Here is a 12,738-nt window from a genome sequence, read left to right on the forward strand (position 1 = left end):
GCAAAAGCGAAGCAAAGTAGAAGAAAAGTAGTATAATGTTCAGCCACTGCTAGGAACATCCAAAAACCGACACGTGACAGCTCCAGATAATTAGGGAAAAGAGATTTTAAGCTGTTTAAGTATACAATTTGGCTTAGCACTCCAGTAAAGTTTGTTACCTTAATAATTGGACCTTGCCTTTGACCAAGAGACGACGCGTAGACAAATTTGGAGGTGTTTGAGCGAAGAATTTTACGGAAGAAAACTCCGTCTTGCTCGAGTTTGGCTCGCTTTCCTGATTACCGTATAATTTTTAAAATTCTCCTACTGGTCTACAAAGCTCTCAATGGAACAGCGCCTTACTACATCAGTGAATTACTTAAGTACAACACCTCTCAACGGAAATTAAGATCGTCCTCTCAACACCTTCTGGCGACCCCGAAAGCTAGACTGAAAACATATGGAGAGAGAGCATTTGCTGTGGCGGCACCGAGACTATGGAACTCGATCCCACTTGAACTAAGATCCAGTAGTTCGATTGACATTTTTAAACGGCATTTAAAAAAATATCTTTTTAAACAAGCTTTTTAACTCTTTTAATTTTTAGATTATTTTTTTATTTTTTTTCCCCTCCCCTTTTTTAGCTTTTTAAATATTTTTTTATAGTAGATTGGCGCTATATAAATATTTTATTATTATTATTATTATTATTGTCTTATTAAAATCTTCTATCGACTGGATGAGGTGGACATTTCAGCTCGATCTAAACGAAGCGATGGTATAAAAGACGGGAAAATTTGCCGCGCGTCGTCCACTTTTTCAGTTGAATGAGCTTTGTCAGGAAAGCCTACAAGGAAGAGCTTTCTTTTCGAAAATACTATTCACAGAATCACGTCCAAACCTGTCTACGTTCTGGGACCGAATGTGATAGAAAAGGAAAGGTTCAGCGTTGCTGAAGATCATGCGCCTTGTTCAAGTCAAATGAAGCAAGACATTACTTGTTTACAACGCTGCCACCATCAAAACTACGGACTGTGTTGCTGAGAATCAACCAAGTTCACTGAAGTAGAAGGACAAGACCCAAATGTAAGGTAAAAAACTCTGTAGACAGTGCTAAGCATAATTCTACACTGAAAATGTTTTTTCACTAACTGAACTGGAACGATACTGTATCGGTTTCTGGATACCCCGTGAATTTTTTTCTGCGTTTCTTCTTCGTCCAGTCGCTTTTTCTTTCTATGAAAGCTTTTAAAATTTTTTCATATCAAACTCTAGGTAGTTGTGTTAATCAATTGCATGTTGTGGCTTTTAGTAGTTTCCGAAATGGCATTGTCTATTATTTCCTGTATTCTTGGGATAGAAGGCTTACCAATTCAAATATGCTGCTTTCAGCCATTTTTCCCTCAGAACTTTCCTTAACTTTTTAAATTAAGCGACACTCGCAGCTCGCATTTTCCGTATACGGTCAAACAAAGGTATAAATGGCCGATGTTTAGAATTGGATAAATAAACTTAGTTTAGAACTTATCATTTGCTCAAATCCAAAATACGCTTTAAAGTATGTTTTCACAACAAGAAAAATACCTGAAACTTCTCCAAAAGGTCTGCTCGAGTTGTAGAGTTTATCCTTGCCAGCCTTGCTCTTTGCTTGACCAACCGCCATCTAGCGGAATCCGGGATGGCTGCTGTTTTGAGACTTTTTATGATTCTAAATCATCTGCAGTCGTTTTTCAACGAGTTGTCCTGCGGGCTGGAAATGTCGATTTTTTGGTAAACTGGTCGGCTTTGATCCGGCAATCTCATAACTGTTAATCTAGGAGGTCATCTCGTCTTAACGTGTGTCCTTCAGTTTGACTGCGAAAAATATCACGATTCTCCTAATCCGAATCTCTCTACTGACAGCGCCGACTGCTGAAAAAAATTGTTCAGTCTTTCCAGCGAAACCATGGAAACCGTCCTTGATCATTTCGTCATAAAAAGAGCTGATCTTTTCGGTGACGTCATGACGCGCGTAGCGGTACGGCTTTCCCGCCGTAGCCTTGCTTTCTACTAAGGGAAAGTACCTGGTTTCACGTACTCTTCACTATGTGAGTATTAAGCCCGGTTCATACGTCGCATTTCTGCCGTGTCGAATTCAATTCAATTACGTGCGGCAAAAATGCGACTGTCGATTCATACGTCGCACTTGTGTCGAATTTAATTCAGAATTAATATTGTCGGGTATGTCGGTCAGCGGATAATGTTTTAAACGTAGAGTATTCAATATGGCGGACGGAGATACTGAGGGACGAAGGACTTTAATTTTGCGAAAAATTGTCCGCCAGTGGAATGAGAAGGAGAAGGCTGGCAATGCAGCAGTTTGTTTTGAAATATTTTCAGGCTGCATTGAGTCGAGAATAGCCAAGTTTCTTCTTTCTCTTTGACGGGACCAAATTTACGCATACTCAGCTGTAAAAGGACTCAAGGAGCTGTGTCACGGTCGCGCATGCGCGTGCGGTCACGAAACAGTTTGAAAGTTTTAGCCTCAAACTTTCAAAATCGTCGGCGAGGACGTATTCGTAACTTTATCGGAAAATATCTTTGCCATCCTTGAGTGGTCTATTCTTTTGATAGCGGTTATAAGTCAATTGATTGTTGTAGAGTATTTACATGTAGATTTTGGTTCGTGTTCGATGTTTTGTGAGTGAATTTTCGTGGATGTTGTGACGTAGTGTGATGTCTTCTCACGGCGGTCAGCCATCTGCAAGTGGTCGAAAGAGGATTTACATTTCAGTTTCTGAGGGAGTAACGTTTTGGTAAAAAGGCCTTCGAGGGATTTTGCTAGACTGCCGCTTTTATTCTTCGTCAGTATCTGCGATGATTTATGGCGAATATCGAAGTGATTCAGCGTTTGCCGGCCACCTTCTTTCCCTGGAACGACGAAGGCAAGTACCTTTCGTTTATCTTTCACGTGCAGTTTGCCACTTTGCTTGTACCGTTTATCTGGCCATTTTACATAAAGGAAAGTAAGTCAGTAGAGGAAAATACGAGACGAGAGAAGATACGGAAAGATAGCCCTTCCCCAAAATGACGGCGCCATGTCGAAGGTGAGCTGATATGTTCAACTGTAAACAAGTTACCACTCGCAACTTTGACTTTTATTACAGGAGGAATAACTATGTGTAGTCGTTTCATTTAATTCATTTCGCCATTTTCTTCTTATATTTTTCCTTCGTAGTCAATACAACCTGTTTACTTATTTTAATGTAGTCTAACTGGGCATATGAACTAGATTTTTCTACAAGTGAAATTTCCCCTTTCAAAACAAATAGTTTGCCACTTACATTTAGTATGCCTTGCTATCCTGTATGGTTTACAAGTGTGTTATTTAGTGGGTGGATGATCAGTCATGATCATAAAGGCCCAGTCCAGTAACTGATGTTTTTTCAGTCATCCTGCCCTCCACATGTTACATTTATTATCCAAATATACAAAATTCCCTTTGTGCTCTGCATCCTTGTCAGCAATGCTCAAAATTTTATTTGGCGTGACTTTGCATTTATTTTGATATTTTTTTTGTTTATATTTGTACTGTTTTGTTTGTTGCATTCAAACATTGACTAAAGGTGGCTGAGCCAATAAAGTATATGTATGCATGTATGGTTAGCGTGCTCGTCCCTGGAGCAAGCGGTCCAGGTTCGAGCCCTGGCCAGGGACACGGTGTTGTGTTCTTGGGCAAGACACTTAACCCTCACAGTGCCTCTCTCATCCCAGGAGTATAAATGGGTACTGGCGAATTTTGGGGGAAACCTAACATATTGCGGGGGAGTGACCTGCGATGGACTAGCATCCCGTCCAGCGGAAGTAGAAATACTCCTAGCTGCTTCATGCTACAGAAACCGAGATAAGCTCCGGCAGTTATGAGCCATCAGCTCCATGGCTTCACTTATGCATATATGTACTGAATGTGCGATTAATATGTGTTGTGTTCAATGTCTTTGTTGCAGAGAGGATATTGATGTTACAGCGAGTTCTACCAATGTTGATATGACAGGCATATCAGCATCTTATTGAAATTAATGAGGAAGTCCTGTTTATAAGATATGGCCTCCTTTAGAGCATCTCCATGGGAACAGTTGTCTTGCAATACTATCAAATAAATTATTTTTCTAATACAGTGTAGATGCTTCAAATCCAAATTGTCCTCAAACATACAAAGTGTTTATTTTTTTACAATGTGTACCAATATTCTTTCATTTCAATGACATGATCAAGCTAATTTTTACTTCTCTCCCACACTAAAATAAATTGCATTTCCACTAAAGTACATGTATATAGTCAATAAAATTTATTGATTACCATTTGGTGACTGTGCTGACCATGACTAGTTATTGAATACAGTATGTCCCAGGGTGTTTGATGAAAGCAAAGTCTTTTGGAACTACTGGATATTATGAGACATTGCCAGCAAAAATGGAAAAATTGTATACGTCCAGTACCAAAACCTGAAACAAAATAACCAACCAAGGCTGCAAATAATATTTTTCTCTCTAAAGGACATATGTCCTACTAAAACACCATCTTGGTCAGACAAAACAAATTGTGGTCGGGCATCACCAAAAAAAGGAAGATTTACTCACAGTAGATCTTTTTTCACCCTTACCACAGAGTAATTTACGATAAAAAATTGTCTAGACATCATGTCCACCCACAGTTGGGATTTCATTGGACATGAGCAAATTTTGGTAGGCCAATGACCAATGACCGACTGTCATTGGTAGCCCTGCAAACAAAATGAAACAACAAGATAGCACTCAGGTTAGCCCTACAAAACTCTGGTTAGCCTGAATAACACTCAGGTTACAGTTGGCTGTTGACAGTTGTGAGGAGTTTCATTTCAGTGGTTTTGGTTTTGGTTTTGGCACTGCCATCAGTTGCAGGGAAATATTGTTAAAATTGCACAAGCCTTCCTAGAGATGTAGCTTGAAAATCTGGTTCATTAAGAATCCCAGTGTGCTCTTCTAGTCTATAACTTGTTTTTATTGATTGTTTTCTTGTCTATATCTTGAACTTATTGATCTTTTTTCTGTATTGTTTTTTTTTTCCAGTAATAAACATTGGCCTTGTTATAAAAGTAACAAATTCATGAACTAGCTGTTGGTGAATTTTCAACTCAGAACCATGTATTGAGCATGCATTTTATTTCGGAATAATGAACCAACATCCATCCTGAATGTGCAATGATGAAGATGAAAACTAGGTGTGGAGGTGATTTAAATTACCAAAACAAATGCCTCTTCCACTATTACTATAAATGCTTTCTTTGTGGGCTTTTCTTCAGGGGAAAAGAACTTGTTACTTTCATTTGTTTTGGTTTAATCAGCCCTGAATCCAATATAAACTCTAGTGTGAGGGATATTCCCATTGGATAACTGTTACTACACAGGAAGGGCACACCTGATTTCCTTTCCCCAGATAACCGTATCTATGGAGAACATTTTGCCAATAGGCTGCCTTCATGAAGACATGCGTGCTATTGTCATCGCAGTATATTTCTTGTGGCATAATTTGGTACATGCCACACTTGCACCATGGTATTGCCGAGTTGCTAGAAGGAGGTGCAAGGTTGGGCATTCCATCCACACTTGTCATCTGTCCCTCTGTGGATGTGCCAGTGGTGGGTTGAGAAATGTCGCTTTCACCGATGGTCTCATCTAAATTGTCAATTCTTCTAGGCAGGCTTCTGGCACACAGCTTGCACACAGCTTGCACACATTGCTTCATCAAGCATTTGAATGAATTCCTAAAAGAACATTATAGAGGTAATCACCAATAAAGTACAGTACTGTAAAGTATTTTGTGCTCGCCTGACAAAATCAAGTGTTGTAATTGATTTATTTTAGGTAGAGTCAACAACTGTGTCAAAGATACAAGTTTGACAGTTTGCTAGCAAGCACAGAGTTTTTGCCAAGTGGGCCTAGAAATGTGAAAAATCAAGTGTAGGAACAAAACAAATCTTGCCTTGCTAAACTTTATGCATTTGAATTGGTATTCAAGCTTTGATTTTTGTGGTCTTTTAGGCATAGTTTTGTTCTTGGAATAATAACAAAAAAATAAATAAAAATATATTTCTATACAAGCAGACCCTCACATCTCTATTTTATTTTATCCTCTCCTGCTCTTCACTTTGCCTGCTGTCATTCTGGTATGGCTGTGTTTTTCAGCCACAAATGAAGTTGTCCTTGCACCAGCCTTGATAAGGAAAAAAGAGTCATGTCAAAGCTGTTGTACTTTGTATATGAAAAATCAAACTCTCCTAGAAACCTTCTCAGCTCAAGGGAAAGACCATTCAAACTGCAAAAACTCGAAACTGCTCTATGCTTGGTGAAATATTTGGCCTAAATGAAAAAGACGTGCTGTACACATGACCATATGCGGCGTCGACAAAACCTGGATCGGACCGGATCGGATCACGGATCGGATCACGGACCGCATCACGGATCGGATCACGGATCGGATCACGGATCGGATCACAGAAAAAAAAACAACAAAGTTTTAAAGAAAAAAAAATCAAAAACAAAAATCAAACCGTTTATAAGATAATAATAAATAAAAAATAAAAGTGGAAAACTAAAATATGTTAAATGAAAATAAGAATCCCGAATTTGACGAAATGACATGTTAATTGCAGAGAATGACAAGAGTTCATTTAAAAAGCCACATAAGCGCCTAATTTACGACGAATTTAAATTGTAATGAACAGGCAGATGTAGTTATATTTGAACGTTAGTTGGCTCGAAGCTTGCGTGAACCTCCCATTCTCGTTTTTGAAATTGTTATCAGTGGCTAATTCTCGGCTACATTTTCGTGTCAGATGTGAGCGTTACAGTTGGCGTTACAGTTAATGAGAAAACTTACGTACGGAAGCTTAAGGACATGACTTGCTTTGAAGGAGCTACGTCACGATTTGCACATCTTGAAAAAAACTAGCCTAGTTTTTCAAGTTCGTCATCTGCAGTCCCCGTTAATCTTTGCCATCCTTAACGATCCTCATTCCGTTTTGATTTGTTCTTGCCTCTTAAGTGTTTTCTATCCTAGAACACAATCATTTTAAGGTTTTATTCTATTTAAAGGCAACTCTTTACGACCCTAAAAATAACTCTAAAAATCGTGACGTAACTCCTAAGATGTTGTTTATTCTCGGGTTGCGTTATCGTTCACACTATCGATGTTATTCCTAGAATTTTTTGTAAAACAGCTATATTTCCTTGAAATACAAATGGTTTGTTTCGTTTTATTCCAGTGCAAAATATCGTTTTCCAAACTCACATCTTGTAAAAGTATAGACTTGTCTCAAAAACGGAAATTGTTTGAAATCATCAGGTGTTTAATTTTTTAGTGTTTTTAGTTTTTGTATTTCTATTCATACGTTCGTCCTATTATTACCATACTGACTCGTTTTATGACAGTTTACCTTTGATGCAAGTGAATACACGAAATAGCATTTATCTCAACTGCGGAGAAAGATATGAAGACATGATTGATCATCGCAATCAAAACCCAACAGCCTGAAAAAAATTCATCTGTGACCAGCTCCCAGTTGGCTTGATATTATAAAAGAATAGAAGAATATCACACCTGAATTAAATAAAACGTTCTGCTCACAGTAGTCACTCTAGTGCAATTTGCTCAACAAAATTTTGAATTTTTTTCCTTGATCCGATCCCTGATCGATCCGTGATCCGATCCGTGATCCGGTCCGTGATCCGGTCCGTGATCCGATCCGTGATCCGGTCCGGTCCGATCCAGGTTTTGTCGACGCCGTGACCATATGTATGTACATATGAAGTCTTGAACACAAACAGAACCGAAAATAGCCAGAAATCTAGTTGATCCATTCACGTGCAGCTTTCAAACAATGTTACATCAAAGCTAAGTGCATAAACAAGGAATCTCACCGTGTTTTCGACACGGATTTGCTGTCGAACCACACGTGCACTCACTTCCACATCTTGCAAGGGCAGCCACGATTTGCATTTGTTTTCTGTTTCGTGGAACAAGCGCTTTCGCACGGACAGGAGATGCGATTTTCCTAACAGGATAAGAACAGAAGAAAGAGAAAATGGACGTTGCGTTGGAGCATATTCCCAGAAACTACGAAACAGTTCACACATTCAAATCTGCCACGTAATGGAGTCGAAGGAAACTCACCACCGTAGCCTTTCTTGCCTCTTCTGCGTCCATAATTTTGCCACCGCGATAAAATAAGGAGATCGACGAGAAGAAATCCACACACACGACAAAAAGACGTAACAATTTTAACCAAGCACGGCTAAATTCGCGGAAAATTTACCAATTCCGATAAATTCAAGATGGCGGATGCATTTGAATCTCAATGAGAACGGAGCCAAATTTCGCACATGCGCGGGTCGTGACGTAGCTACTTCAACATAATGTGTGAATTAGATTCGACACCGGCGTCGACAAAACCTGGATCGGATCACGGATCGGATCACGGATCGGATCACAGAAAAAAAAAAGTTTTAAAGAAAAAAAAATGAAAAACTAAAATCAAACCGTTTATAAGATAATGATAAATAAAAAATAAAAGTGGAAAACTAAAATATGTTAAATGAAAATAAGAATCCCGAATTTGACGCAATGACATGTTAATTACAGAGAATGACAAGAGGTCATTTAAAAAGCCACATAAGCGCCTAATTTACGACGAATTTAAATTGTAATGAACAGGCAGATGTAGTTATATTTGAACGTTAGTTGGCTCGAAGCTTGCGTGAACCTCCCATTCTCGTTTTTGAAATTGTTGTCAGTGGCTAATTCTCGGCTACATTTTCGTGTCAGATGTGAGCGTTACAGTTGGCGTTACAGTTAAATGAGAAAACTTACGTACGAAAGCTTAAGGACATGACTTGTTTTGAAGGAGCTACGTCACGATTTGCACATCTTGAAAAAACTAGCCTAGTTTTTCAAGTTCGTCATTTGCAATCCCCGTTAATCTTTGCCATCCTTAACGATCCTCATTCCGTTTTGATTTGTTCTTGCCTCTTAAGTGTTTTCTATCCTAGAACACGATCATTTTAAGGTTTTATTCTATTTAAAGGTAACTCTTTACGACCCTAAAAATAACTCTAAAACTCGTGACGTAACTCCTAAAATGTTGTTTATTCTCGGGTTGCGTTATCGTTCACACTATCGATGTCATTCCTAGAATTTTTTGTAAAACAGCTACATTTCCTTGAAATACAAATGGTTTGTTTCGTTTTATTCCAGTGCGAAATATCGTATTCCAAACTCACATCTTGTAAAAGTATAGACTTGTCTCAAAAACGGAAATTGTTTGAAATCATCAGGTGTTTAATTTTTTAGTGTTTTTAGTTTTTGTGTTTCTATTCATACGTTCGTCCTATTATTACCATGCTGACTCGTTTTATGACAGTTTGATGCAAGTGAATACACGAAATATCATTTATCTGAACTGCGGAGAAAGATATGAAGACATGATTGATCATCGCAATCAAAACCCAACAGCCTGAAAAAAATTCATCTGTGACCAGCTCCCAGTTGGCTTGATATTATAAAAGAATAAAGGAATATCACACCTGAATTAAATAAAACTTTCTGCTCACAGTAGTCACTCTACTGCAATTTGCTCAACAAAATTTTGAATTTTTTTCCTTGATCTGATCCGTGATCCGGTCCGTGATCCGATCCGTGATCCGATCCGTGATCCGATCCGTGATCCGGTCCGGTCCGATCCGGTTTTGTCGACGCCGATTCGACACGGCAGAAATTCAGCGTTTGAATCGGTGTCGCATTTCTGTCGGATAATGCGACAAGACCAATCGAACGTGCAGCAGAAATGCGGCAGCCGATTCAGACGTCGAATTTCTGTCGAATTTAATTCGTTGAATTGAATTCGACACGGCAGAAATGCGACGTATGAACCGGGCCTAAGCCTGCTGTTTACTTCTTATTTTAACGCTTTTTGCACTGTTTGAACAGCCTAATTTGAAGATAAAGTTCTCAATCATAAAAATCAGTTCTAAGATCATTGTTTCTTTGTCATTTGTACAGAAAATTTGAACGATTTTAACACCTACCGTGAGAGGATCAATTCAGTCATATCAGTGACGGGCCGAACAGCCGTTTATAAGAAAGCTTCGTATGTTCTAATCTGAGCTATAATAGTTTATTACTGTTCAAAATGTATTTTATTATAATCGAAAGTTTTGTATTTTCGGGCTTATCTCGTAATCGTTGTACGAACAACCTGTCCGTGTAATCGAGCTTTTTTATATCAGAGTTTATATTTTGTTTTGTGGTTGGAATTACAGGCGGTTCTATCAAGTGCTAAAAGGCAAATCTGAGTTCTGGGAGATGTAAGACGGATACAAAAGAAGAAAATCATTGTCATTGATCAAGCCTATTTCGTATGAAAGTAGAATAATTTTTGGTTTCCTTGAAAGTAATCATTTTCGCAAAGACACGTAGAGACTGCACATACCGTTGCCGTGCAGCAAAATCTTAATCATTTGAGTTTGGCGAGTAAAACACCGTTGTCAGCCTAGTCCCTCACGGCCAAAGTAGCCGTAGTAGCACCTCGCCGTAACGTACCTTAAAGTCCCTATTATTATTGCGTGGTTAACTACGTGAGCGGGCAAGATGAACCACGAATTATGCGCTGATTGGCTACCCGAGTGGGCAAGATGGAGTTATCTTGCCCGCCCGAGATTTTCCGCTGTGTCTCGCAAGAAAAAATTCCTCGAAAGCCACGATAAATCCTTTATTGACTTGTTCGGTTAAGAGGGCTGGATATTCGCCTCGTTCCTTTTTGCGTGTTTATGGAGCTCGACTCCGTCTGGGTCCAGAAACACGCAAAGAAAGAACTAGGCCAATATCCAACCATCTTGACCTCACGCTTGGTCAATAACCCATAAATCCTTGATGAATATACCACTTGGTTTTACATGAAGTGAAAACCACTCAACTGACGGGCTATAAATCAAAAAGTGGTTAAATTAGATGCCGGTAAGGGGTTTAATGACATGCATATCGAGGGATTTTGAGAGACAATTATAAGCCATGCGATATAAAATGGTAGAGTTAGCAGCGCAGTTAACTGACCACCTAACTATCCGGGTGAGATAGAGTAAGAACAAAGACTTGACTAGTGAAAAACCAATGGGAAACCACTGATGTCATTGCCATGAACCAGTCAAACGCGTCAAACGGGTCAAATGAGTCAAATCGATTTTAGCTCACTGGTTTGTGAGGGAAATACAAAACAAACATTTTCAAGTGAATAAACCTTATCGAGTAACTTTTAAAATATTCGAACTCCCGATAACTCGAGGTTCGAGGTTATCCGGAGTCGAGCGTAGAGTAGTCAATATGTTCAAACAATGCTTAAAACATTTTCCAAATCGCTCTGGGTAATTAAAACTTACTCGTTACACTGCTCGTTAAAATACTTTTAGTAACTGAAAGCTACTCGATTTGACTGAAATCGTTCTGAGAATTTTTGAAAAGTTGCTCCGACGATAAACTCGACTACCGCCCAGTAAAATACTCTGAGGAATTGAGAGCTACTCAATATCTGGTCATTTAGATTCATGAACTAAGAAGTATCATTGTACTCAAATTACATTTAAATGCTTTGAGTAACCAGCCGCTACTCATTTTGTCATTGCTGATACATTTCTTGTGTAAAAGCGTTCTCCGGTTAAGAATTTGATAATTCGAAGGAAGAGCTTTCGGCTCAGTCTATAGCCCCGTTAAAAAGGTAAAATGTACAAGCGCGAGATAAACAATGTATGCCAAAGGATAGTGTGAATAATGTCAAAACGGTTAAATAAGGAACAAGTGTACTGATTTGAAAGAATAGGTTACTGTTTAGGCAACTGCACAGATGATTTCTAATTACTTTCATAATTCTTGACCCGGAGAAAAACCCTAAGGTATTCATTTGCGCCCAACACCCAAAAATAAGTCCACGTATGTCCGACTGGAGTTTCTCGTCAAGGTAAATAATCCACGCAGTTCTGGATTCATTCACTTCATTTAGAACAAAGTGGTATTGTCATCAGATTCTTTTAAAGCTCCAAGGAGAGTCTGAAGACTCTCTGTAAGTGAGCTAACTTTGATCATTATCAAACTCACACACATTGAGGACATCGTACGACCTTTGGCATCCACTGATTTGCCATTTGATACCACTAAAATAAAACTCATTTTCAAGTCATCTCAGCACAGAACGCCATTCAGGAGTTTTATCTGAGCAAGTAGTTTACTGTCAATTAAGAGTCCTGCGGTCGAGTCAAAAGCTGTCAATAAAATCTTACAGCCATGTCAATAAAATGGCAACAAGGCAGGGGGAGGGGAATTTTTCAATATATCTAATCCTGCACACAGGTAGATACGAGACGGTTTGCAGGTAGATCGGCAATGATTGTTAGTCAGATTCTAGTACTGACAGACTAAATCCCTGACGACTAGACGCAAACAGATCTTGCTGGCTATCTTTAAAACGGGGAACGGGGAATAGGAGAATCGGGGAACGGGAAACGAGGAACGGGGAACGGGGAACGGGGAACGGGGAACGGGGAACGGGGAACGGGGAACGGGGAACGGGGAACGGGGAACGGGGAACGGGGAACGGGGAACGGGGAACGGGGAACGGGGAACGGGGAACGGGGAACGGGGAACGGGGAACGGGGAATCTTTAAAATGGGGAATCTTTAAAAGCGGGAATCTTTAAAA

At 39.3% G+C, this 12,738-nt stretch overlaps 1 protein-coding gene and 1 long non-coding RNA gene across 3 annotated transcripts; one reads left to right on the forward strand and one right to left on the reverse strand.

Moving 5' to 3' along the window:
* Window positions 1–202: 202 nt before the first annotated feature.
* LOC149102505 (uncharacterized) lies at window positions 203–4,319 on the forward strand. Its single transcript, XR_016201911.1, has 2 exons — window positions 203–3,065; window positions 3,966–4,319. It is a non-coding gene; the product is annotated as an uncharacterized LOC149102505 (long non-coding RNA).
* LOC149102506 (uncharacterized) lies at window positions 4,158–8,401 on the reverse strand. 2 transcript variants are annotated; one of them, XM_089273177.1, is made up of 3 exons: window positions 7,917–8,401; window positions 6,110–6,210; window positions 4,158–5,761 (listed from the first exon to the last, which is right to left on the reverse strand). In XM_089273177.1, exons 1-2 carry the CDS (start codon window positions 8,130–8,132, stop codon window positions 6,124–6,126), a joined length of 303 nt encoding a protein of 100 aa, XP_089129303.1. In that variant the 5' UTR covers window positions 8,133–8,401; the 3' UTR covers window positions 4,158–5,761; window positions 6,110–6,123. The 2 variants fall into 2 exon arrangements, with proteins under 2 accessions (XP_089129303.1, XP_089129302.1); XM_089273176.1 differs by having other exon boundaries at window positions 4,158–6,210.
* Between the last annotated feature and the right edge of the window lie 4,337 nt (window positions 8,402–12,738).

This window comes from Orbicella faveolata, unplaced genomic scaffold (assembly GCF_042242905.1).
Source record: "Orbicella faveolata isolate gen_17 unplaced genomic scaffold, um_ofav_v1 contig_35, whole genome shotgun sequence".
NCBI classification, from domain to species: domain Eukaryota; kingdom Metazoa; phylum Cnidaria; class Anthozoa; order Scleractinia; family Merulinidae; genus Orbicella; species Orbicella faveolata.